Here is a 27,955-nt window from a genome sequence, read left to right on the forward strand (position 1 = left end):
ATAGTGGATGAGCTTGGGCTGCCGAAAGCCCGAAGGATTTCCACTACACTTCCCTTCTATCTCAAGTCACTCACAGTAAATTAGAATTGACAAACTTATGGACTGAGAGCCTTCAAGGACAGCTAACGCAAAAAACTTGTATTTGTTACTCCAGAATCAAATAGCCTCTGTGTGCCTACTGAGAAATCTTTGTCTAAGGGCTGAGAAAATCTCACCAGATTAAGGAGGTTCCAGGGCTGTTTTCAAAAGGGAGGAAAAAACACCAGTGACCATATATGTGCGGGGTAATGGTTGTCCTCGTAGATATTTTGGGTTCCAACTGAGATCTGTCTCAGTGCAAATCTCCATTTTCAAGGTTAATTATTTATTGAAGCTTTTGTCCCGAGTCAGAGATGTCACTTAGCATTAGAAAAGATGTGTTAACTCTGAATGCTCAGTATAGAAGATAAACCTTCCAGAACACACTTTGGAAATGGAACATCGCACTTAACGTATTATTAAAGGCGTGTTCATGAACCCCATCGCCCTCTGCCCGTTGCTGTCTAGTCCCCAAAGGGTGCCCTCTTCTAAAGATCAGAGACCACAGTGGAACTTAGGGGAAGTTCCATTTCCTTCCATCTCATCTCTGAAACACATGACTGAGGATTTAACTCCTTTATCTCCCTCTAATAACATCCTCTCAACAGCTCCTGAGATGTTTAAGTTTCCACCATCTCCGTAAGCCCTAGTATCCACACATGGATCGACCTGTCTCCCTCATCCTTGCCCTCCTCCTCCATCCTCCAGTGTCTTTCTGTCCTTATGCATCACTTCTCTGATGCAGCGTGGGGGCCTAGGGGGTTGGGGTCTCAGCTGGGAGACAGTGTGTTCCCTGGCAGTTCAGGCGGGGCAGCCTGGGGGTGCAGTAAATCTGTGAACACTCCCCTCTGATTCGGCTTCAGCTTCATTGCATCTTATCAGACTGCTCTCCACACATCCTGTGGGTGTGCCCCACATCCTGCCTTCTCTCTGGGGCAGCGACTCAGGGCACCAGTCTTCCCTGCCCAGAATGTCCCCATAGGTGACCCACATAGAAACCAGCCCTTTGTTCTGGGGAGCACATTCATGGTAGTCGGCATGGAATTCTGTATCCAATTTTACAAGGAATCGGAGCAAAGCTGATGGAAAACATGAGGTGTTGCTCCTTCTCCCATTTTTTTTCCGGCCCTCTGAAGGATTTGTGTTTGGGGAGAACGGAGTGTCAGTGGTCTTGAGAGGTGCTAGTGTTCTCTGAGCTGCAGGATGCAGGGAGCAGTTAGAGATGGGCAGGGAGGGGTGTAGTCCGTGCTCTGAGAGCTGCGAGAGGAATCAGCGCCGATCCAGGCCAGATGTGGCAGGTATAATGGTGCTTCAAATTATCTACAAGGCTGGTTAAAAAGGAGGCAGTTTTATATACATCGCACTAAAGCAGCAGCAGCTGAGGAAAACATTACTATTTAAAGTGGAGCTGGCAAGCCTTAGGCCATTTTTTTTTAAAATACCATTTTACCTAAACTAACACAGCCTTCAGCCCAGCAGTAAGCATGTCATAAAAGACAGATATACCGGCAGCAGAAGATGATACTGATGAGGTTGCTCGAAGCTAAAATAAAATAATAATAAAAAACAACAGCCATAAAGTTCTGATAACCTGCATTTGTTACAGGACAATAGAGTATAAGAACTACAGAGGCTAGCTACAAAGCCTATGACATTGTCATTTTAACAATAATTAATGCAGTCATCTTAAATCATTGGACCCATTAACATTCATTAGGCACCTCTATGTTGCAGGCACTGTGCCAGGGACCAGGGCTTCAGAAATAAGTAAGGTCCCAGCCCTGCTTCACACTGGGGAGACAGGACTACCATGGTATGTAATGTGGTATCAAATCAGTTTGTTCATAGTGGGAGGAAAAATCGAGAGTAGCAATGCTAAAGCTCCCTAAACCTTGGAGACATGATTCTTTGAGCAGTAGTGATTTAATGAACATGTATTGCCTGCTTCCTGTCTTCCTGAAGTCATGATTCTTTGAGCAGTGGTGACTTAATGATCATGTACTGCCTACCTAGCACACAAGTGGGCAGGATAAGTAAGATTCAACAAGAGGCAATAGGGAAAATGCAGTGCCAGGTTGTGGAGCTGCTGGATCAAAGGTGTGGACGTGTGACACTGAATCACATAGCCAGTGGCTGCTGGGTAAGCAAGTATTATTAGGGCTCAGTGTGTGTGTGGCAGGTGGAGGCACCTCTCTGCTCTGAGGTTGGGACCTATTTTTGTTCCTGTAGAGGTCAACCTTGAGAATCGCCTTATCTGACATTCCCCAGTGGAGTTGGACACTTCAGAGCCTCCTTGGATTTAACACTTGAAAATGTATTCTGTATCCTTGTTCATCACTACAGCCTATGCATAGAAACTCCAAGGCAGCAGCGGTTCATGGCCATAGTCTTCATTCACATCACTCCAGGGTTTCTGAAAACAGAAACTCAGAACAACTTGGACAGAATCTCAGGGCCGGAGGCCCAAGCACTGGGGCTTTTAAAACTCCCCAAGCTGATTGGGTATTTTTGTCTTTAATTTATGGAAAAGAAATCAAGGTGGAGCTCACTAGTAATTGTCAAATGAACAAAACGAGAAGGGCTGACTCCTGGCAGCCTTCTCATTTCAGCTCTCTGTCCACAGAGAGGCCCAAGGTGAAGGTCGTTTTCAGCCTGGACCCCTCTAGCTCGTCTCTGCACATAGACCTAACAGACTCACCTGCCGAGCAGTGCTGACTGTCCTGTGCACTTGCCAGAGTAAGAAGCTATGGGGCAAGTGTGTGTGACACTAACCTCCTGTAGACAAATGCGGAAGCCACACTGTCCCTTCATCTGAAATCTGTTAGTGGGAATCTCTCCAGCAGCACAGTCTTCTTGGATACGTTTCCACCTCCAATGCTGTACACAACTCAGAGACCTTCCAGTACTTAAGGGGAAGATGTGGAGGGATGAAACAGAGTGGCCACCAGGTGGACATACAGTGAAGACCAAAGGGTTTCGAGCCTGTGAAGAAGAACTTTACCTTGATTCTCATGACTCTGGAACATTGAACGTAGCAATACAGATGATAGTAGCTTTGGGGAGTGATACAGTCTCACATAAAAACAGGCTGGGCACTTTAACACAGAGCTGAAATTGGCGGAAGGACAGTAAAAAGGAGAAGATAAAGAAAATCAGATTATTCCTGGTGGCAATTTAAAGTTCAATGACTTTGAACTCCTCTTCTCTTTTGGATTTCTATCTCTATCTACTTGGAACAATTTAACAACCTCCAGTTTTAAGTTTAATGTATTAAAAATAAAAACCAATTTGAGGCGCAGATATCATATCACATTTTTGACAGCTTGGCTGGGTCTTGAGCTGAAGGGCACCAACTTCTCGGTCATTCTGCTGGAGGTGAAAGATAGACATTAAAAGGGTCCCTGATCATCAATATTAAGGATTAATGGCCCTCTCCTAGGTGCTGTGACTATTTTTCATTCTGTTTTTTCTTCCCTGAGATTTCTTATCGAACCCCTAGAAGGCAAAGGGATGAAGTGAAGGGGGACAGTGGTTAGGCATCTGATGGAATAAAATTCAGGAAAAAGCTTCTGGTCTACAGTGAGTTAAAATTTTAAGAAGAAAAAATAGTGATCAAAGAGGCAAATGATGTAAAAAATATGTGTCCAAGTCATCTTTATTTATGGAAACCACTTTCAGGCCTTCCTGAGTGACACTGGGAAGTAAATGAATAATGAACTGATTGCAAGCTGGCTAGATAACAAGTATGTACACAGCCAGTTGGATAAAAGGAATGTTAGCTTAGCAATAACTTCCCAAAGAAAATACATCTTTCTTCGTTAGAAAGCAAAGCGGTTTTTTTAGTTGAATGCCAAAAGAAAATTCAAACGGTGAAAGATGCGGAAGATCATGGATTTATCCTCAAGGTGATTGATTAATTACTCAACATAACTAGCATCTGATACACTGCTTTCCGTACACTGGGGAGTTCCTACGACAGAGTTAAAGCTCTGGGGTCCCTCCTAGGCATTGTTGAACATGGCAGCATGGGAGTTCTGTGTTTCAATCATGGCCCCCCTCACTCTGCATCAATGAATGAGAAGGAAGATGGACATGAGCAGTAACCAGGTCACCTCTCCTTGCTCCTGCCATGGCTCAGGAAATTGCTCTAATCAAGAACCTTACTTCAATTTCCACTTGGCCCTGCTCCCTAAGCTCCCCCCTACCCCCTCCATTAAAGTTGCTGTGCCCACATGCATGTAATCATGGGCCATGTGCAGAGGTGTCAGACCCAACTTCTCTGGCATTCTGCATGCCTCTAAACACATGCTTCATCATCCTCAAGTATGTGCTGATCCCATCGCCTGCAGACAGGTTGTCTGCAAGGTCACACTCCGCCATGCCTTTGTATGCCAGGGATTGGGGCTTATGAGGGATTTGAAAGCTTTTTTTGGTGCATCCTTATAAGGGTTTCTTCCTTCATAAGCAGTTTTAGTATTACATCCGCTTTCCTGACATTTCGAGAGATGTAAGTAAACCTACATGGTCCCAGTGTAATCTAAGCATCATGGAATCTGAACTGCTGATCAGAACATATCTCTAGTCATCTTCATGAGAGATGCTGACTAATCCATTGCTGTCTCACCAAGTAAAACCAAACCAAACGAAACCCTGAGTCATGCCACATTTATGTCTGATGTCTCCTTTGGTCTTAGAACATATGAAATATTAGCTGATGTTCTTACTGTGAAATATTTTACCCTTAATGACATATGGAATGTCATGACTTATTCATGACCAAAGGAGCCAAGCTTTTGATTAAAGCAGTTCCCTGAGCCATTGCTTGGAACCACAGAGTACATCTTCTAAATTCTAAGATCCACTTCTGTTGGTCATGTTTAAGAATTTTTTGCGGTCAACAAAGCATTCCCTTCAAAAGAAAGGCATAACTGTTTGAATACTTTTTCAAATCATTCCCACACATGAATAATGGATGCACACACACTTTTGAAATGGTTCCCATCCTGCCCTTTTCTAAAACTGCTCCTTCCCCATCGTTGCTACCATTCCACCGGAGGATTTAAGGGAAGCGCACAGAATTCCTGTGGAGACATTGTCCCCTCCTGTCTTGACACCTACCCCTTAGCATGACACTCTCCCACCTTTTCCTGAGGAGGATTTATGCCTTACGCCCTCATCACCTCAGTCAAGACTCTTGGGTCATCTGTTTTACTGGACTCTTATCATTTAAAGGTTCGGAACAGCCAGTAATCTGCCCCTATATCCCACCTTTCTTCTACCTGCCTCCCATTCATTTCCCTCTTTAACTCATGGTCTGCAATCAGCAAAATCCCCTGTATGCATTGCCCACCCCTTCTTCTCTCTCTGACTGGGCTACCCCTGAACATGTGCTCCCCACATCCGACTCCCTGCTGCCCTCTCAAGTGGGAGCTCTTTCATTTCCCATCTCCCACCCCTGGCGTCTGTGAAGTCCCCTCACCCCAACAGCCTATGATGCTTTTAGGATCTGCAGCCCACCAACTAGTTTTCATTCTCCATCTCCTCCCCAACATCTTCCCTTTCCTCTTTCCCTGGCTTGGATTCAATGGACTTTATGGCATTTCATTTGTAGTCCCTGTCTCCTTCCAGGCTACCTTCCTGACCATTCCATCTACTCTACACCTGCTACAGGGCAGCTGAACTTGGCTGGAGAAAAACAAGCAACATGCTGAGCTGTTGTCTCTTTTTAAATTCATTGCCACCTGCCTCAAGTCACTTCTCAGCATCCTGGCCGTTAGACCACCTGGACCACCTAGCTATGGTCAACTTGCACCCCCAAGAACCTTTTCATACCTTCCATTCTCTGTCCTCCCCCTCCCTTCCCCTCCTCCCTCCTATTCTCTAAGCTTCAGCTCTTCCTCCCACTCATCAGATGACCTCATTTCTCACCCCACCTGAGAACCTGAAAGAAAGCACCAGCGAATGTCCTCATCCTCCTGCCTCCAAATCTCCCACATTTCTGCTAAGGTTGTAGCCACACAGCCTGCCGGTCCTCCCTCTTGTTCCATGGCCCGTGAGCCCATTGTTCCAGAATCTTCTTAGTACTTCTCCCTGAAATTCCTTCCTGCAACTATTTGCTTCCTCTGTGTCATCACCAGCTCTCTGCTCCCCTCTGTTGAGTCACTCCCAATGGCAAATGAAACACTATCCCAGGTGATCTATGAAAACATCTCCTGGTCATTCAATCTCTCCAAGCCCAATTTCTCCACTTTCTGTAATAATAAATTGTCAGAGGTGGTCTTTGCTCACTCTTCATTATTCTCATTATCTCTGGAGCCCGCCCAAGTTAGTCCTGTGCCAGCCTGACCAAAGAAAGTACTTTTGTCCCCATCATGATGGCCTCCATGTTCCCCAAGCTGGTGGTCAGTTCCTGGTCCTGCCTAGTATCCAGTTAGTGTCTTTCTCCTTTATACATCTGCTTTCCTGGTCCTGCCTGACCTCACATCTTCCTGGCCCTCCTCCCAGCTTTCTCTGTCCCTTCTGAGGCTCCTGTGAATCTTCTTTTCACACCCTCTAAATATTAGAGTGTCCCAGGGCTCAGCCCTGTGTCTCCTACTTGCCTTTATTTGGAATCATGTTTCTATCTGTTCTCCTTCTTCTAAATAACATTTCTATGCTGAGCTCCAAAATTGTATCTCCAGCTCTGACATTGCCCCTGAAATCCCAATTTGCAGATTCTGCTTTATTCTGTAGCTTCTCTTTCATGTCCAATAGGGATCTGTACCCAACTTGTCCCAAATGGCACTATTAGTTTCACCACCGAAAGCTACTTCTCTCCCAGTATTCTTTATCTCAGTGAGTGGCACCTCCAGTTCCTGGTTCACACCTGAAGCACTGGGGTAAAGCTTGATTCCTCTCTCCTTCATTCAGTAGCCACATCAGCAGCATATCGTCCAACACAGATGCCAAATCTGACTATTGCCCATCATCAGCCCTCATCTAAGCCAGGGTTGTGTCTCCCTCCTCCAGTGGATTAGCTTCTTTCCTGGTATCCCTGCTTCCATTCTTCTCTCTCCAAACTGTTCTAGGCACTCAGAAGGCTTCCAGATTTCCTAGTGCCCACTGATCACTCCTCAGCCACAGGGTCTTCCAGTGGCTCTCCCATGTTCCTAGCCCACATCCACCTGCCTTCATATCTACTCTTCCTTGGCTCAGAAACTGCAGTCTATGTCTTCAGTATCTGGGTCTTTATCATCCTCCAGGTCCCTGCTGCAATGCTATTTCCAGGGTGACACACATTCCATAACCACATCCCATAAACTAACACCAGTATTCCCCACCTATATTCCTTGATCCCCCTAACCTCGCTGTATGTTTCCCTTCAAGTACTTACAAGTATGCCACATTTCAGTATCACTAGTTCTTTACTTGCTTAGTGTTTGACTTTAGGTGGCCTATTAACTGTCTAAGGCTCAGTAAAATGGGATACTAATCATATCCAGCTCATCAGATTATTGAGAAGATATTGCCTCATGGTCAGTTCTCAATTAAGTGATAAGCAATAGTTTTTAAAATAGCATACTTCTAACCTTTGCTTTATCCTACCAGCCAAACAGAAGAGGAATAAGAATTAGATACACAAAGACACAAATACTGAAATGAGTAAGAATTTTGTTCTATATGTTGGCAAATTGAACACCAATAAAAAATAAATTTATAAAAAATTTAAAAAGAAGCAAAACAATAGTCATAAAATATGCATAAGGTATAAAGAACAATAAAACATTTTTTTTTAGATATGGGTGCTCAAAAAAAATCCAAAAAAACAAAAAGAAAATATTTTTGTTCTTCATTAAATTCCATCTATTCATTTCTGTAATGATTCTTTATAGAATGTTGAGTCCCTTAAATATCTAAATATAATCAGAAAAAGAAAAAGCCAAAAGAGTTGAAATGGTTGCCTCTGTGTTGCAGGAAGCGGGGGTGGGGGTGGGGGTTCTGAGGCAGATGTCTGTTTTATTTGTGCTAGTGTCAGTGCCATTTGACATATGACTTTGATACAAATAAACTTGAATTAAAAGAGAAAATACTGTGGTATGTTAACAGAAGTTCTGGGGAGCCTTGGGACTATTGGCAATTTTTTCCCTTCTTTATGCTTTCTAAATTCACAAAATATCCACAATGTATTTATTTGGTTTTTATGATAAAAAATGGCACATGTGCCTTTTTGCTTATTAACTAGCTATTAGGAGGCTTAATGGAGGATTAATTGGTACCATACATTTCGAATAGACTCTAAAGTGAAAAATACAGTTCCTGGATTAAACCAGAGAACATAGCATACCTATGTGGGTCTGAATGCACAGTGTTGGTCATGCTGAATGCCCTTGGAAATAAAAAGAGTAAATCCTTTTGGAAGACTTCGAGGCAGTTGAGAACTGGGCCAAGTGGAGCTGCAACCAGGTAGGTAAAGAAGAGTCATCTGACATCCTGAGTCATCTGACCTTCTGAGCATCGTATTTTTGTTTAAATAAAAAGACCATTTATTCAACATCTGTAAAAGAAAGCCAGCCTTAAAAGCAGGCCCTCCTCCCTGTGTCAGGTTGTTTGGAGGGAGCAGGTGGGTCCCAGTTCACGCTCCTCTCTGCTAACCTTGATAATGGAGCAGGGCTCCATGATCTCTCTTGACAAACTATAGAAATGTTTTTTGCAAAATCAAAAGTTGGGAATGTCGAAATGTCAGGGGATGCCTTCCCCACTTAATGGGAGCTTGCTGTCTATTGCAGGACGGATGGTCACAGTATCACTTTGTAGCCTCATCGTCAACCATCGAGAGGGATCGGCAAAGGCCCTATTCCTCTTCCCGCACGCCCTCCATCTCCCCTGTGCGAGTGTCTCCCAACAACCGCTCAGGTAAGAGACGCCCAGAGCCAGCCAGGCCTGACTGCCCTTGGCGTCAGGGCCCTCCTTTAAGCCCCTTTGCTCACCCCTATAGAAGGAGAGTGTCTCAGTTGGCACATTTGCTAGAAATATCAAACAAGTCTGTTTTCTTTTATAGCAGTGGTGACTTTGTGTTGTGTTTACACAGACTTAGAACAAATCTAACAGATTTTTAAAAATCTTGAACAGGTGTTCTATGCATGAAATGCATGTCATGGACCTGCATTCGGTGAACAACAAAAATAAAGATAGTTGTCAGATGCTTGCAAATTAGGTTTTTCTGTGGACGTGTTTCTAAGTTAAAATAGTTTGAGTTGCATTGTATTGATTATAACTGAAATAGCAGAGTAAGGGAGAAAGGGCATGCTGTTTCCTGCTTGAAAATGACACACATTTGAAATATCCCATTAAGGGTTTCATTATTACTCCATATCTGATTAGCTTTTTATTATTACCTTTAAACCAGCTGATAAATCAATAATAAAGTCTTATTACAACCACTCAGAACTATTAAGTCACTCGACTTTTTCCCTAATTTTATCACGTTTCTATTGTTTTAGTTTTCAACTGACTATTCTTATTTACTTGTAAAAATACTTTATTTTTATACCCCCTTTCAGTCACATTATAATAATTCTTAAGATTAAGGGGAAAATTAAAGGCAAATATGAGCATATCATTTAATTATGTAAGTGGTCTTCATTGTGTTTATTCTAAAAACTTACACTTATTCTAAGTATAAGTTTTAAAATATTTCTTTTGATTTCTGCATTTTGGCTTTTGTTGTCAGAAGGAAGGATGGTTAAATAATTGTGTGTGTATGTGTATGCACATACACCTGTGCACTTGCGCGCGCACACACACACAACACACACATATGCCCCTATCTAGATTTTTATTTAAGAAGAGTTTCTCCTTGCTCTTCACTGCCCTCTGTCTGCCAGAGAACTGCATCTCAGAGGGCGTGGTAGGAGAACACTCCTCTGCCCTTGAGATGGTTGGCCATCAAACCCGACACCACACTTTACTGTCAGATTGAGGAAAATCAGACAAGAATGGGAAATATCTGACTGAAATAAATTACTCTCTCCCAGTCCCATGGAAACTTCTATTTCTAGTGTGGTGTAATTGCTTGTAATGTTTGGTCCTCCACCAGATGAGACTCAGACACCTCTGTGGGACAGAGAAACTTCCAACTTTGGAAGCACAGGGGTGGCCTTTTGTGTGTTTTACCTCCCTACATCTTAAAAAGTTAAAGAATAGTGAGTCTGGGAAGCACGAGGATGGTGTCTTTTTAAAGCCCTAATTATTGCGAACACAGTAATGTTAGATGAAATGACACAGTAGTAGGTTGGAAGGTGCCCAGAAGGAGAAGTGGCAGAGAGTCAAGGCACTCTCCCAGCCACTCAGTGAGGGCACTGCCTGCTATTTCCTAGTGAGGCACATCAAAGACACCTAGTAAACACTTGTTGGCGTGATTTGATTTTTCCAAAAGTATAATCTTAGTTTACCGGAGCCTCGGACCCACTGTGTGTGAGGTCTTGAGAGATAATTACACACTTTAAAAAAAAATAAAAAATAAAAAAATAAAAATAAAAAAAGATAATTACACACTTGATATAGCTTAATAAATCCCACCATCTGCATGCTACTAGATGCTAATTTTGAAAGCTGTGGTCAAGAGGTTACAAAATATTGTCCCTTCGTGGTTGCCCAGCAGTTACTAGCTTTTGGGATGCCTGGGCAGCTCAGTGGTTGAGCATCTGCCTTTGGCTCAGGGCATGATCCCGGGGTCCTGGAACTGAGTCCCATATCAGACTTCCCACAGGGAGCCTGCTTCTCCCTCTGCCTATGTCTCTGCTTCTCTTTCTGTCTCTCTCATAAATAAATAAAATCCTTTAAAAATAAAGACTAGCTTTTATGCAGAAGGTTCTAAAAGCAAAGGAGCAAGAGCAGGGAAAGGACTCTCCCAGGTGAGGATGACAGAGAAGAGAGGAGAGAGTGGGGTAGAAGGTAAAGGAGGTGAGTGAGCCCCAGTGGCCAATGTTTTGAGAACACACAACAACTAGACACACAGCCAAGTCCAGTTATGTGGAGCAAATGCCGTTTTCTTCCTTGTCTTCACAATAGACTTACACCCAGATATTCTGATACAACTGGTTCTGGGTGAGGCTCAAGTATCAGTATTTTTGAAAGCATTCCAAGGATTTAATTCTAATAGGCAGCCAGGATTGGGAACTCTTATGGTTTCAAGAGCTGAGCAATGAGCCTGGATTTTGTTTGAGTAGGTTTGAGAAGTGGGTAGAGTGTCTCTCAGAAAAGGATGGGCAAAGGCTCCCTCTGTTTCTCTCACCAGCATTTGGCTGCGACATCTACTAAGCCCTCTGCCTCTGATTCTGTTTATTTGCATGTCCACTTCCTGACCTCTGCGAGTTGAGAGAGCAACATGATTCATGATTCTGTTCCCCAATGTCTAGCATAGTGATTTGCCCATAGAAGATACTGAACTTGATGAAATGCATCAAGTGGCCCAGACAATGAAAAAAGAGGGACATTCGGGGAATAGGCAGGCCCAGTGGGCTGGAGCTGAGGGATCCTGCAGAGGGTGTGAATGGTAAGCTCAAAGGTATAATGTGAGGTTTGGCTGGGGAGGAGCTTGGATACTAGCAGAGGGCTTTATTTAAAAAAAAAAAAAAAATCAGAGTTCCCTTAGCCTTACTAATCACCAGGTATGCTTGTTAAATATGAATTCTTAGGCTCATTCACTGAAGATTCATATTCAGAAGGCCTGGGGCAGGCAGGAATGGGGGCCCTGGTACCCCTGAATTCTCAGATGAGTCTTATGTTTAAACAGGTTTATTAAAAACCCAGTAGTGCAATTGCTGGGTCATAGGGTAACTCTATTTTTAACTTCTTGAGGAACCTCCACACTATTTTTTTTTCTTTGCTGAGTGGAGTACCTGTTTTATTTTTGATGCAAGGGAATCTCGGGACAGTGGCAGATTCCTGGCTGAGGGGGTGGGTGTCGGGGATGGAGCTAGAACTCCACCTTGCAGGTGGGGAAGGCCTCGTCCTGCATGGACACAGTGCTATTGCTGCCCAGCCAGTGATGCCCAGTGATGCTTGGTGCCGAGCATGCTTCTCCTCGTACCACTCGTGAATTGCCACTGAATCGAAGGTGGAGATCAGGGCCACATGGAGGTCACGGTCCCACTGCTGCTTGCCGCCAGCAGTGCATCCAGGACGGCCCGCATGCCCTCTTCCTTGCGCCCGTCCTGGCGACTGATGACACAATAGAGTGCACGCACCCGCCGGAAGAATTCCTCGTCCACTAGCCGGGCACTGCTCCCGCTGGGCAGATAGGCCAGGTCAAGGTAGACAGGGGAGCCGGGAGGGGCTGCTGACCCCCTGGCCGGCTGCCGGCTGACCCAGGTAGGCCCCAGTCTTGGGGACTGAACATTATCAGTGGAGTTTGGGTGTTCACTGAGTTTGGGTGTCCACCAAAAATCTGCCAGTTGCTCAAGCCCCTGGGCTTCAAGTGCACCTTCATCAATGACTTTGACAGCTACCTGACTGAAATCGGGGATTTCTGTGCCTGTGCCAACATCCGCCGGGTGCCCTTTGCCTTCAAATGATGGAGGATGGTGCCCGAGCCCCAGGCCTAGTGCCACCAGCCCTGGCTCAGCGCAAGCGGCCCACTGATAGCCACTCCGCAGCGTTCGGGTTCCCTGCCTCACCCTGTGTACCTGTCCCTGTGTCCTGAGGGTGGCAAATGCTGCCCGTGGGAACCCCCTTGAATGGCCTTCAGCCGAGAAGGGGTTACCGAGTGTCCATTAAAGTTTGAGCTGTTCTGAAAAAAATAAAAAATAAAAAATAAAGTTTGAGCTGTTCTGAATGCAAAAAAAAAAAAAAAAAAAAAAAATCCAGTCAACAGCATAAGATGGTTCCCCTTTCTCTGCATCCTCGCCAACATTTGTTGTTTCCTGTCTTGTTAATTTTAAGAAGGGCACGTGATGTGATGAACACTGGGTGTTATACACAACTGATAAATTATTGAATAAAATATCTGAAACCAATGATGGCTATATGTAGCCAATATGTTGGCTAATGGAATTTACATTAACATTTAAAAAAATACTATCAGACAAAATAAAGTGGAAGATGAGAGAAGGACAAGGATATGTACTACATGGATAGTATGCTCATACAGTGTATCTATATAAATATAGTATAAATATAAATATATATATATAGTGTATGAACATACTACATTATGCTGTTCAAAGAAAACAAATAAATATTTTTTAAAAACAGGCTCATGAAGCACCATCCTCAGCATGGGGGTGCTGGGGACAGCTTCAGGGCAGAAGAGGGCCATGCCTGGGCCCTACTGACATAGAGGTGATTGACTAGGCGCTGGACTTGAGCATCATCACTGAGGAGCATGGAGATCAGTGTGAGGACAGCCAGCTGCCCCCTTGCCAGCACACACACATAGAACTCCACTCCATTGGCAGGACAGAGTAGTTGTTACCAACCCATTTGATCTTTGAAGAAATCTAACCCTCTTTCTGTTTGCTTCCTTATCGCCAAGTTCAGTTCTAACTCTAGTCTGAGAGCAGTTTTAAAAAAAAATCATGAAATTCCCATGGGATCCTTTAATTACAACCCATCATTTTAGAAATGGAGGCTCAAAGAGATGCTGGGGCTCCCTCCCCCGGTCCAACAGGCAGCAAGTGGCTGGAGTGCCAGGTGTAGGTGAGAGATTGCTGGGGGCGTTCGTCAGGGATGTCTCATCGGGAAATGAGCTCTCTGCACACCCTGCCCAGTCCACCCCATGGGCTGATCTTTGCTGGTTGGGTTATTTCAGCCCCACAAATCATCCTACGTATTCATCTGGCTTCCTTTAGAATAGTTCCTGAGTCACTGAGTATTTAAGTAAGACTGCATTTATTTAATCAGCGATTCTCCAAAATCAGTAATGGCTCCTCTGAAACACATAGAATTATTAAAAAAAAAAAAAAACAAAGGAGAAAAGAAGGAGGAGGAGAAAGGAGGGGGAGAGTGGGAGGGAGGAGGGAAGGGAAAGAAAGGGGAAGAGAGAGAGAAATAAAGAAAACAAGTCTGATCTCATTCTTAAAACTGTCCTGTATACTGTTGGTGGGTCAGGTCCCAGTCAGGATGTCTTTCTAAGAAAGATGGCCCCAGCAAATAGTCTTTCATTACCAACACCAAGGCTGAGTACCCCCTTAACTACAAAGCAACAAAGGACAGGGAGTATGGGAAGGCGTAAAGGCAAGAGCCAAAAGAACAAAAAATCAGTAGGTCCATGCACACGTACTGGTACAGGTTGAGCCATGTGTCTTCATGACCTTAGCTGTTTGTGCGAAAAGCTATCCGTGCTGTGGAATGAGACACAGAAAGTCTTCCTTTTGTTTTCTTTATGTAGCAAGTGCCCCAGCTTCACCCCGGGAAATGATCAGCCTCAAAGAAAGGAAAACAGACTATGAATCCACTGGCAGCAATGCTACTTACCACGGAACTAAAGGAGAACACGCTTCCAGGAAAGACGCCATGACAGGTGAGCGCAGCTTTGTGCGTTTTCTCCTCAGAGCGGCTGACGTGATCTGGGACAGGGCTGAGGGTTGGTACTTGAGATGTCAAGCCACACTCAGCAGCTCAGCAGGACTTAGCAGCTAGCAGGTCACTTGAGAGCTTGACAGCAAGGATTCTCTGGAATTGGGGACAAGGAGATTAAGCCAGAGGAATAAAACCTGAGCATCTTATACTTAAAAATAATTAAAAGAAAATGTTCTCTATGCATATTTTAGTCTTTCACCTCTTGTATTTTATTCTTTTATTCTTTCACCTACCCCTTTCCTTCTTGCTCGCCCAGATCATAATATTCCCCTCAAATTAGAGAGAGGAGTCACAATAGATTTCTTCTCAGCAGCCATCATCCAGAGTGGAGAGGACTCAAGATGGTGGGTGCGCTATAGCCAAGCTTTGACATTATAAATAGAAGGAAGGGGAAGTGGATAAGAAAAGAAAGGGAAGAGAGAGGAGGGGAATAAAAAAAGAGGATTTCAGGGAAACCCACAGAACTCCTGCTGAGACATTTTCTCTTCTTGACGTGAAACCCATCTCTTATCATGAGGAACTCCCATGAAGATTCATTAGAACCAATAATCACAATTACTGTACAGACATTATGGTACTGTACTATACTGATGTTTTATGCCCTCCACCCCTCACTACCCAAATCATACCCATTGTCTCTCCCTTCTCATCAACTGGGACTCTGACAAGGCCAAAATTGGTGCCTATCGCCACCCATCCAACATGCACTGCCTGGCCTTTCTCATAACCAGCCTTGCCCTTAAGTCCCCATTCTATTCTGTATTCTGAACTCTCCTTGTTTCCATCTATCATCCCCTCCAGCTCTCCACACACTTCCCCTTGCCCTAGTTTTTCATTTCCTCAAAGAAGCAGAACTTGGGGGTATTGGTATAGAGAGGGTTATGCCTTGAACACAGAACTGCCAGAGCCATTAAGGTCTCTAATAGGGATTCCACAGCCTTCTTTGCCATGTGGAAGTGGAGATGGGTCCATCTGAAAATAGGCCACGAGGAATAGGGTTTTAAGAGAACATAGCCAGATGAGACCATTCATAAAACTGGGGTGTGGAGGGCATAATCCTAAACAGACACTGAGACCTTCTTACCAAGAAGATCTTAAACGTGTAATTTTCTGAGATATTGTTTAGATATAGACCTGCAGGGAAGCAGAATAGACAAATTGGATGATTTATTAAGATGACTTCGAGACTGAGGCCATTTAAGATAAATGTTTCTTATGGTAAATGCATTTACCCCCGAGGCAGTGTTTTCCATGGTAACTCTGCATAACTGCAAAAGAGAAAAACACAGTAAACAGATGCTCCTGTTGCACACCCCCAGGGTCAGCACTCTGCCTCCATGTACACACTTACCAGGGAATGTCTCAGCCTCATGCCTGCACTCATTACACAGGATATCCTTATTATTCTTATTCACTGCTTTTCTTATCTTAAATGTTGCCCCAGTTGTGGATGAGCATGAACAGTGGAAGCCATGAATCCGAATACCAAGTCTCTAGAGTCAACACATTCAGCAGAGAGTCTAATGTGTACCGATTACTCTGGAGTAGTGACACCAAATTCACCTGGCCCATTCGTTTTGGAATTATGATTGCCCTAGGTAGCCACATCGCAGCACTCTGAGATGACAAGTTGAGATTATAATTACAAGAACAATTTTGAAGTTGACCGCATTGTTATTTACCTTTTCTCTCTTGCCCAGTAGAATCTTTCAAAAGGCTTTTAAATGTGGGTGTACTTATATTGAAATAGTTCCAGTGGTACATAATCATATTCTGCATACATAATAAAAGGAAAAATAAAATCTAACATGTTTCTAGATGTTTAATGGCAGAGATCTTGATAATTCCATTATTGAGATATATGTCATTTTTTTAACTTATTGGCTTAAACATCTTTGCTATAACTTACTTTAAGAACCCATTCAAAACTACACTAGCAATCATCTAGCAAGCCTGGAAGAACATTGACTCTATGTTTATACAGGAAGGTTCCTTTTAAGCCAACAAGTACTATGTAAAAGTTAGTTATTATCTACAGTAAAGGTGGTAGTAATGGTGGAAGTAGTAGTGGAGGTGAAAGTTGATGGTAGAGGAGGTAGTGGTGGAGGTGATGGTAGTGGAGATAATGGTGCTCGTGGTGGAGGTAGTGAGGTTGGAGGTGATGGTGGAAGTAGTTGCAGAGTAATGGAGGTAATGGTGGTGATAGTGGTGATGGTGGAGGTGTAATGGTGGTGATGGAGAAGTGGTGATGGTGGAAGTGGAGGAGGTGATGGTGGAGGTAGAGGTGGTGATGGAGAAGGTGGTGATGAAGGAATTGGAGGTGATGATAGTGGAAGAGGTAATGAAGGAGATAGTGATGGTGGAGTTGGAGGTGATGATGGTAGAGATGGAGGAAGTGCTGGTGGAGGTGCTGATGGAGAAGGTAGTGATGGCAGAGGCAGGGATGGAGGAGGTATTTACTCACTACCTTCCGCAGTGGGATGAATAAGTCCCCAGCCAAGCCAGGTGGGAGCACACGCCTCATACAGGAATGGAAGGCTGAATGGCCAACTCCTGCTCTATGGCACTTTTGCACGGGCCCATCATTTCAGCGTCTACCTGCAGATCAAGTTTCTTGTGACCTCCACATCACTTTTTCGCATTCATAAGTATCCAGGGGGCGCTTGTAGTATAGCACATTGAAAAATACCTGAGAACTGCATATCCGCCTTGTTTTTAAAACATCAGAGGATGCCCTACCATTTCCCCCAAAGAAAACCCTCCCTGTGCCATGGGGAGACCATGGGAAGCCTCACCCTCTAAACGTAACAGGGGACAGCTTCAAGTGAGAACAGGTCCTTGCCTGGGTTTGCATCTCCACTGGGCCCTAGAAGTGCATCCATCTAGCCTCTCGTGCCAGGCTTCCCCACCACCCCTGACCCACCTTTTCTGAACTCATTACCGAGCTAAGAAGGAGTCTTACAATGTCCTCTCCCTTGGTGTTCTTTTGCCAACCTGGAGTCCCCAGAAAGCCAGAGTCCGCTGTTCCTCCGGACACGCAGGATGGTGATCGCTACTTCTCGCGGTCATGACTCCCCAGGAACGTTACGTGTTCCGAAGCGTGCAGCGCGGGAGGGCCCTGTGAGCCCAGCAGCTACATGGCCTGACTTTAAAATTCACCCTGGGGATTCGGCCCTCGAGTCTGAGCTTCCCAAGTGCTTTCCCATCAACCGGCCGGTGGAGCCTGTTTTTGTCAAATCTTCCCTATGCCTTTTGAAAGCCGAGCCCATCTGCAGTATGTTGATTCAGTTGGCAATTGGGGCCAAGACAAAAGAAGAAAGGCATCTCCCTATGAGGATACTCATAGGGCAGACATACAAGGGCAGAGCATCCAGGAAGACCTCTGCTTCGTGTGTCTGCAAAGCCTCAAGTTCAGTCTCAGCTGCACAGCCTCCTTTAAGCAGGTGAAGTGGACCAAAGAGCAGGAGGCAACAACTTCCAGTAGAAACATCTTTAGCTTAGAAGCCACAAACGTGACAGGGAAGGGACCAAAGGCTATATAACAGCGCATGTTCCAATGCATTTTGTTCCAAATAACAGAAAAATAAAAAGACAAAATTTCACCCTGAAGTGACATTTTCCATCAGCAAACCATAGTTCTGAGGGCATACATTCTCAGGATTCCTCTTCATTCATTCCCTCAGTAAATAAAACACTCACTCTGTGAGCATACACCCAGGCCAGGCGCTGTCCTGGACGCCCACCACTGACAAAGGTGACAGGACAGACCAATTTCTGGCCTCACAGCACTTCTGCTGTCATAGGTGAAGGAAAGTGCTACACTATGTGGACAGTAGAACAAGCTCACCAACATGATGTTGAGTATGATGGAGAAGATAAGCAGGCTCATGAGATACAGGGTGCCCGGTGAGCGGGGTTGCTCTCAGGTGGTCGAGGAAGAGACTGACCGCCAATTAGGAGAGGCAGTCCAGACCGGGGGATGTGAGTTCCAGGGGGAAAGATCAGCAATACAACATCCCTGCAGCAGAACAAAATGCATGCTTGAGCATGGAAAGAGGGCCAGTTTGGCTGGGGCTCCCTTGACAAGAGAAGACACGAGGGAGACACCATAGAAAATCAGTCAGGGCCCTGATCCTGCATCTTTTACTGTGGCAGGGCACTGCAGTGACATAATCCAGTCTGTCTGGCAAGATGGTTCAGCTCTTGGGAACAAGAAGAGTGGAGGAGCTGGCGTGGCAGGGTGGAAGCCAGGCTGTCAAGGAAGATTCTATAGCAGAGGTCCAGGCAAAAGTAGAGATGGGAGCGACATACACCAAACCAGAGAATATGTCGGGGTGGTCTTTCAAATTCAGAATGGGCTCCCAGCTCTCACTTCCTAAGCACAATGTTCCAAGAGGACTCTTACTGCACAGCTCTTGTGTGCTTTAATTAATAGGCATGAGTGGAGAGAAAGATATTACTGACTTTGAGCCTAAAGTAGCTGTATCTATAAGAGAGACTATGGCATGTCATCCTATTTTATTATTCTTTAGATACTAGAAGCAAAAACCAAGGCTTTCTTCATTTCTAGAGCATTTTATAACCCATTGACACTTGATGATTTTTTCAGAGCTTTCTTGAATTATGACCTTGTAGTGGCTAAGAGGGGAGTGGTGCCCTTTCTCTGGGCCTGTGGCATGACCCCCAAAGGTTCTAGGTAAGGAAGTGGGCAGACCCTGCCCATGCCTTTAGAAGCTGCTGGCAACTAGAAGAGACCTCCCTTCCTTTCAACTAGACCACAGGCCAGTCACAAGAGAGGGTGAGGGGTTCCTGTCCCTGTGTCTATCTGTGTTCCAAAGCTGCAGCCACCCAGACAGGCAGGACAGAGGTGGATGATCCTTCGTGCCCATCCTCCGGGCCTTTGAGAAATGACCTGTCTGCATGATGATTAAGCACTCTGTGAGCCCAGATTAGAGGTTTTATTCTTGTCTTTCTCCAGCTCAACACTAAGCTGCTTCTACAGAGGCCTGCATGCCTCGGTGCAGGAAACACGCTTTTATCACCCACTAGTTCTCACCAGAGAGGAAGGCAGGAATCCTGGCAAGATGCCCATCTGTGTGCTGCCCCTGCCCTGACCCCATCTACAGTCTGAATATTATTGCAAGAGACTCTCATGCTGTGGGGATTTGATAGAATAACTGACTGTTCTTTCTTGCATCTGCATGTGAAGTAAAGTGTCCAGGGCCAAAGGGTTCTTCCACTTGGCATGGCGCTAGGAATGGGCCCCGAGAAACCAAGCTTTGTTAGGGCACCATTATTCCTCACTTGAAATTTTGCGTTCTTGGCTGATATTTTTTTTTTGTTTCCCTTTGGCTTTCAGCTCAAAATACTGGAATTTCAACTTTGTATAGGAATTCCTATGGTGCACCCGCTGAAGACATCAAACATAACCAGGTAAAGGAGACACGCACATTTGTATTCATTTTCCCCCTCAACTCGCATGAAATATCCTGGAATTGTTAAAAAAAAAAAAAGTGAATTAGTTCTACATAACATGCATAAAAGACTGAGAAAAGAAAATAACATTCCCTGCTGCTCTTCACTCACATTTAGCACAGCGAACATGGGGTGGCGGCAGAAATCAGAACAGCCTCCAATTTGAAAACAATCTTTGATTTCACTACAACTCCTTTTGTTTGGTAGTAGCAAGCAAGCTGTCTACTATGATCTGAAACGAAAAGCCTCGAATACACAAGTGGAAGATTCTGGTTACTAGACAGTATTGTGTGATTAGCAGACAGGGATTTGGTAGTTCCTGTAACCCAGCCAGTTCTCACTTAGAAGAAAGCATTCATTATGTTACCAATAAAATAGAGACACCAAGTTCAAGAATGAACAACTAAATAGGGAGCTACTCAGTCTAGTTGGGGGCCTGGCAACATCAGCACCACATGGGAGCTTGTTGGAAGAGATTCTTCTCAGACCCCTGCCTCTGATCCATCTGATGCAACAAATGCATCAGAATTGCATTTTATCAAGATGTTTAGGTGATTCATGTGCGTGTTCAAGTCTGAGGAATGCTGAGCAGTAGCTCCTTTGAGAACTGGTCTAAGTTTGTATGTGTTTGTCTCCTTCAACAAACATTCTCTGAAGGCTCGTTTTCTCCGTGGTTCTGTGGGAACTGTAAAAGCAAAAGGCACAGCCTCTGTTCCTTCATTGATTGATAACTTCAGAAATCTGTCCCCTATAGTGGTCACTACAGAAAAGTGGGCTTTCCTCATAACTGTTGGCTACGAATACCTATTGCCAGGCTGGCTTCTGCTGGTGCTCTGGATTCCTGCCATAAGTCAGGAAGGTTGGGCTGAAAGATAAATCTAAAAGCTATTTGTGTGATTGCAATAACCAGATGACAGTAAGCATGGAAGGAAGATGTGCTGGTTTTGAACATTTCTCAGTACCTGTCGGAACAGCATCTTTAAAAAAGAAAGGGGCCCCCTCCTAGCAGATAGAATATCTTGTGCAGGACCATTTCAAAGAGAAGGAGGAAGACACAGAAAGTGTCTCTTCGACCTTAAATTATCTGTCTCTCTAATCTCCCATCAACAGGAGGAACAGTTATGGGTAGAGGAATTATCCGTTTGCTCTGCATGTTCCAGTCCATGCACAGCCACTTTGGAAGACAACTCATGACGTTTGCAATGAATGCCCAGGCCCAACCACCTGCCTGACACATTGCTAACATTTACTTCACCTCCCTCAGTTCTGGACTTTGCTAAAAGCAAAAAGGTCCATGAATAAATAAATAGATGCGTGAGTGCTAGACAGATGATCAGCAGGGGTGGCCACCAGTTATTTTGAGCCTCAATACTCCTAGAAGAAACAGCCATTAGTGTGAGATATAAGGTTTGTGGTCCTCAGTTTTTATGTCTCCAATCAACTGGTTGCAAACATCATTTTAAGAGTTAACTACTTAAACTCTCCAAAAATCCTACCCAGCTTGTACTAGTCTATCTTCTACTTACAAACAAAAAAATATTTAACTGTATGTATCTAGGAACAGAATTTTTGCTCTATAAACTATAAACTATCTCTAGTTTATCTCTATAAACTGAAGATAAAGAGGTTTGGTGTTTTGATGACGACCATCAGATTATTACTGATAACATCAAAACAGCATCTTGAGGTCTCGGTTTGCGTCCTCAGTTTCACTGCAAAGTGGATGGAGCAGGTGAAATTGTCCCCAGAGATGAGGAAATTAAGATTCAAGGAGGATAAGGGTTTGCTTTTGGTCACCTAGTTCAGGAAAGGCTAAGACTCCAACCTGACTCATCTGCCTTCTTGTCGCACTTGCCCTCCCCTATATTAGTGGCTCTCAAATTTGAGCATGAATCAGAATGTACTAGACAACTGTTAAACACAGATTACTGGCCCCTAAACTCAGAGTTTCTGACTCAGTGGATAATTTGCATTTCTAACAAGCTTCCAGGTAATGTTGATGCTGCCAGTCTCAGGACCAGACTTTGAAAACCATGAATCCTTACCACATGACCTCTGTCATTGTATATTAACACCCCAAGTCTTCAGCTTTTGCCATATGGTGAAGTTTGAAGATCTGTAATGGGCAGCTACTTCCCTTGTGGTAGAAATCAGTCCAGTTCGTAGGCAAACCCAGTGAGAAATAAATAAAAATTTCCGTTATGCTAACAGTGAGTGGGTAAAGAAGTGGTCCCATCCTTCACAATTTAAACTAAATGTTCAAAAAAAAAAAAAAAAAAAAAAATAAAAATAAACTAAATGTTCTCCTATTGAGGAAAAAGTTAAACAAAGATGACTATATGGGAGCAGGAGCCACAAGACAGAGTGCCAAGAACATGGACCCCAGTATTCCCATGTCAGCTGGCTGATTGTACCTCCCCTACCCCAAAAAAGATGCTGCCTTAAGGCAAAAGCAAGCAACAGCTCCAGGCAACTTGGATGCACTAGGGCACCTCTAAATCACAAGAGACACTCAAATTCAGAATACAACACTGCTATATATAAACATTCTTCTACTTCCTTCATAGAAGTCTGCTTTATGCAAACAGTGCAACATTTTAAAAATGCATTTAATTTTAGCTTCTTTATGAGGAGGGCTTATATTTGGGAGCATTTTATCTGCTAATTTTGAATACCTGTCAGATAATCCCTTAGAGTAAATTATAAAATACAGCCGACATTCGTCCACTGGGAGTGTAAATCCATAGTCGACCTCTGCTCCACCATGCCAGTGAGCAAATTTAGTCCCTCCAAACACAGCATTGCCACCCGTCACCCATCCCGGAGAGTTCATTTATACCTAGTCTCAGAACTATAGGACTAAACCTTAGAAAGAATTTCATGAGACTTCCTGATCAATGTAGATGAATTGAAGAAAGCAGTTCCTCAAGGTAAAAGACTAAAATAAACTTGTGCCCAACCTAAAGACATCCACCAACCAGAGAGAACATGATGACAATAAGAAATTTGAAACAGGTTGTACAAAAGCCTGAGAGAAGCAGCCTTTGTGGAGGAGAGCCACGAGCCTGTCAGTGATTTCCCCTGCAGAGCTCTCCATCCCCGGCCCCTAAGACCAATACAAAGAAGGGAGTTTTTCTAGGGTTCCTTTGTGCACTGGGTTCAAATTCCTCTCTCACAACACCACTAGCTGTGACATCCTGGACAGGTTTCTTAACTCCTCTGAGCTTCAGTGTCTTCATCTATAAAGGAGGAATTGTATGGACGGATGGACAGACAATGGATGGACAGACAGATGGACGGATGGGTGGATGGGTAGATGGACAGGAAGACAGAGAAAAGATGGAGGAAAGGAAGGAGAGATAGATGATAGAGACATATACATACATATATCCATGTTTCTGACTACTTCAAGGTCAAGCAAGGAGGGATTTGTTAAATGTTGGATATAGTGCCCACTGACATAGAAACACAGTCAACTCTAGCTCCATCCCCCCGTGATTTTTCTAAACCACTCAGCTCCAATGCTTTGTACGCTCAATGCTGAGGTACCAATACAGTGTTGGAGTGCAAAAGTTCAGCATAGCGCCTAGCTCTTCAAAGAACAGCACAGGGCATGCCAGCCTAGCCAAGTAATTTCATATACCTGGTACTGTTTAATTACAGATGCCGAAGAGTAGTTCCAAATGTCCCTCTCAGGCCCAGGCTCTTAGGCTAACAGATATTTCGCAAGTAGCCCAAAACCTCACTCATCAGCCACCACTCACTGGAAGTGTGGGACATAGTAGATGGCAGCTATGATGAAGTTCACTGCTCCTTTGAAAAATAGGTCAATTACTAGTGTAAATCAATTACATATAAAAGAGGGAGCTTCACTTACTTGAGAGAAGAATTATGGGCAGGTCATTAGAAGCATCGTTTACACACAACGTGCTAATTACAAATCATTATCTATTAACTAGGACCAATTTCTATAGGACATTTCCATGCTGAGCCTTAGTTAAATTAATAGGGAATTACTGAATCTGCTAGGAGGCAATCAAACCGTGATTCTTTAAGAGTGTTCTATCATTCACACCAGACCTTTTCCTTAATTATTGCCATGAGCAGAGCTTTATGCATGACTGTATGCACTAACTGGGGAGGTTCTGCTCACTTTAAGGGCACAGTGCTTAAAAAAAGGGACCCAGAGGAAGTCGGAAGGAGAGGAGATAGCCAACTCCCCACCATGCAAATGCTAATCATCAGCCCGTGAACACCCTCTGTCTTACTGTCCTTAACACCAAGGAACGGATTGTTGACTTTAAGTATCTCAGAGGCTCATGTGATCCCTTAGTCTTTCAAGGTCCCCTCCATCAGACAGTAATGTGCAAAGAACAAGAGGGCAAACTAGGAGCATTGAGATAGGCTAAGGGGACACCAGAAAATACTGAAGACTCCTCCCCACTAACTAAAAATTTCATAATCCCACAGCATTCTCAAGTTCAATCAATTCTTAATTAAACCAAGTTGGGAAATGTGTTGGTCCTTCTGAGTATGTGGTATTTGGAGTGGATTCCCTCTTTTCATTATGTGCTTCTCTCTGTATCCTTTTGAGGCTATGGTCCCTGATCACTTAGGCAGGTGTGATGGAATGGCCCCACCGGTGGGAGGCCTCCATCCTCCAGAGAGGTATTGATCATAGCCCCATGCGCTGGCAGGAAGATACCCGAGTGACCATTAGACCTTGAATATCTTCACTGTCTCTTTGTCTGGGATTGCAACACCTAGGTGTGCTAGAACAAATCTAGGAAAGAGAAAATCAACTGCTCCTGTGCTATAGCTTCTAGTTTATACCTCTTTCATTTAAAAAGGGTTATCTAGTAAAAAGTCCAGTGGTTGTGTCAGTTCGGCAATTCCTTGAAGAGTTAAACATCGAGTTAACAAAGACTCCAGCAGTGCCACTTCTAGGTACATACCCCCAAAAAGTGAAAGCAGGGATGCAAGCAGGTACTGGTGCACCCACATTCATTGCAGCACTATTCACAACAGCCAAAAGGGGCAAACAACCCAAGTGGCCATCACCAGATGAGTGGATAAACCAAATGGTAGCAGTATACCGCTACAATGGAATATTGTTCCATTGTACAATGGAATATTGTAAAAAGGGATGAAATCCTGTCCCATGGTGCAACACGGATGGCCTGTGGGGACATTAGGCTAAGTGAAAGAAGCCGGACAGAAAAGGACAAATACTATGTGATTCCACTTACATGAGGCGTCCTGAATAGTGAAAATCAGGAAGACAGAAAGTAGAATGACAGCTGCCAGGGACTGAGACGAGGAGGGAAATGGTGAGTTATGCTCAATGGGTATCGAGTTTCTGTTTGAGGTGATGTAAAAGTCCTGGACGTGGATACCTGGATACCGGTGAGGGCTGCACCATGCCATAAATAGACCTAATGGCCCCGGACTGTACATTTAAGGTGGTTAAAATGGCAAAGTATATGCCACATATGTGTCTTACCATAATCGTAACTTTGAGTAAAGGTCATGTAGAAGGCCAGTGTGTGAGACCCAGGAACCACCCTTTGGAAAGGGCCAAGGCACAGCCTTCCAGGGAGGCTGGTGTGCCTTGGCCTCGGGGAGGCTGCCCCCAGGGAAGGCGATCCAGCCCAGGTGGGTCTTCTTTTCTGTGCAGGTTCCGGCACAGCCAGTCCCACAGGAGCCCAGCAGGAAAGATTACGAGACCTACCAGCCGTTTCAGAACTCCACGAGAAACTACGACGAGTCCTTCTTTGAGGACCAGGTCCACCACCGCCCTCCCGCCAGTGAGTACACCATGCACCTGGGACTCAAGTCCACCGGCAACTATGTCGACTTCTACTCAGCTGCCCGTCCCTACAGTGAACTGAACTATGAAACGAGCCACTACCCCGCCTCCCCCGACTCCTGGGTGTGAGGCGCGGCGGCCCCAGGCGCTCCGGGATCAGTGCATGTGCATGCATACCACGAGACATTGCTTTTTTTTTTTTTCCTCCCCTGCAAATTTAGTTCGTTAAAGCCTGTTCCATAGGAAGGCTGTGATAACCAGTAAGGAAATATTAAGAGCTATTTTAGAAAGCTAAATGAACCGAAAGTTAACTTGGAAGTCAGTAGAAAGCTGAAGTGATCCTGCATAGGACATTGGACGACACCTGTCTAGTTGGAGCTGTAGAGGCTCAGAAGTGCCCGATGTGGAATGTGGCCCGGGTGGCGGCGGAGGAGACGGCGGGTGGGGGCCTGAGGGTCACCGCTAAGCACAAGGGGCGGCGTAGCTGACACGCTTTAGAGGGACGGCTTCTCACGCTTTGTTTACTCTCTTCATCTGTTGTGATTCTAGGCTTCAAGTTGCATTGGGGTTCCTCTGTACAGCAAGATGTTTCTTGCCTTTTGTTAATGCATTGTTGTAAAGTATTTGATGTACATTACAGATTAAAGAAGAAAAGCGCATTGTGTATATTACACCATGCGGCAGTGTTTCCTCATCTATGGTTCTAAATATTGCTTCAATTTCAATCTTTTGAAAGATGTATGGATTTCCAGTTTTTCTTTTCTTTTCTTTCTCCCAGTACGTTTTAACAAAAAAAAAAAAAATGGGAAAAAAAGGAATATTTAGCAGTATTGTTCGTTCTGATATGTGAATTTGTTTGTGGCGACTAAGCAAGGCATTCAGCAGTTTCTGACAATTAACATACATCATTCCACACTCCTTGTCAACAAAGTGCTTTTTCACTGCCTAAAATTTTAGATGTAGATATTTGAAATAGATTTTTTCATTTATACCAGTTTTCTTTATGATGATACAGTGTTAAAAGAAAATAAATTACAATTGATCTGTCATCCATATTTGCTAAGAATGTCTATTTCCAAGGACCTATCTTACAAAATACACATTCTTGCTTGTGTGTCTGTGCGTGTGTGGGTGTGTGTATGTCCACGTATGTATAAAAATGACCTGCGTGAGATTTTATTTTGATACAAGCTATTTCATCTGCTGTTCATCTTGTACAAGCTTTGTTTCTGGTTTTTGGTATAAATGTACATCACTTTGTCCCTCTTGTACTCCATCTATTCTTCTGACCATCTAGTGACTCAGGATATTAGGCCAGTTGAAGTGAAGTTACAGGATTCTCACACATTCACACATTCTTAGATACCACCTCTTTCTACAGGTCCATTTCCTTCCACGTTTTATGCCCTCAGAACACAATAAACCATGGCCAACTCAATAATTTCACTTTGGGGCCAACTACTTGAAGTATCAACAGAAAATGTAAACTGCTCGCCTTATTACCCCCAAACTTTTTGTTCATGTGGCAGGGAGCAGTGGACCATTATGGATTAGATTATTAAAATTGAACTTGAAGCTAATGTTAGAATAGTGGTTAACAGAGCTAAGAAATAAAGCTAACCATTTAAAAGAACACGGGCTGTGGGTAAATTAGCTTTGCTCTTTAGATGCAAGTGACTGAGGCCAATAGGTGCCTAGTAAATGTTAACTGTTCTTGGAAAAAATAAAAATTAAATAACAAAAGAAATTGGCTGCCATCTTCCTTTAAAACTTGTTCCCCTTCACTCTACATAGTTTAATCCACCTCAAAGTCCAAAATCAGTGGCTCCTTCTCCAAATTTAACAACAATCAAAAGATTTAATTTTTTGTTGTTGTTCATGCGTATTTTTTTCAAATGAAAAACTAATTTCCAGAATAGAGCAGGGGACAGAAATGGACATATGAATTGTCCTACAAATTACCTGCAAGCTGGACCTTGTTGCACTGTTTACCCCAGGACTCTACCTCTGTGGATTCCCTCACAGGAATGTTCC

The 27,955-nt window shown here is 44.1% G+C and overlaps 1 protein-coding gene across 9 annotated transcripts in view; it reads left to right on the top strand.

Annotated features, from left to right (window-relative positions):
- Positions 1-26,970, top strand: part of CTNND2 (catenin delta 2) — a 913,511-nt gene extending 886,541 nt beyond the window's left edge. For all 9 annotated transcript variants that reach the window (XM_038583305.1, XM_038583308.1, XM_038583306.1 and 6 more), the window contains 4 exons: positions 8,844-8,970; positions 14,447-14,578; positions 19,997-20,070; positions 25,790-26,970. In XM_038583305.1, coding sequence (XP_038439233.1) covers positions 8,844-8,970; positions 14,447-14,578; positions 19,997-20,070; positions 25,790-26,050 — 594 coding nt within the window. In that variant the 3' untranslated portion in view covers positions 26,051-26,970. The remainder of the gene's footprint in view (positions 1-8,843; positions 8,971-14,446; positions 14,579-19,996; positions 20,071-25,789) is intronic.
- The last annotated feature ends 985 nt before the right edge of the window (positions 26,971-27,955 follow it).

The sequence above is a fragment of the Canis lupus genome, chromosome 34 (genome assembly GCF_011100685.1).
Source record: "Canis lupus familiaris isolate Mischka breed German Shepherd chromosome 34, alternate assembly UU_Cfam_GSD_1.0, whole genome shotgun sequence".
NCBI lineage: Eukaryota > Metazoa > Chordata > Mammalia > Carnivora > Canidae > Canis > Canis lupus.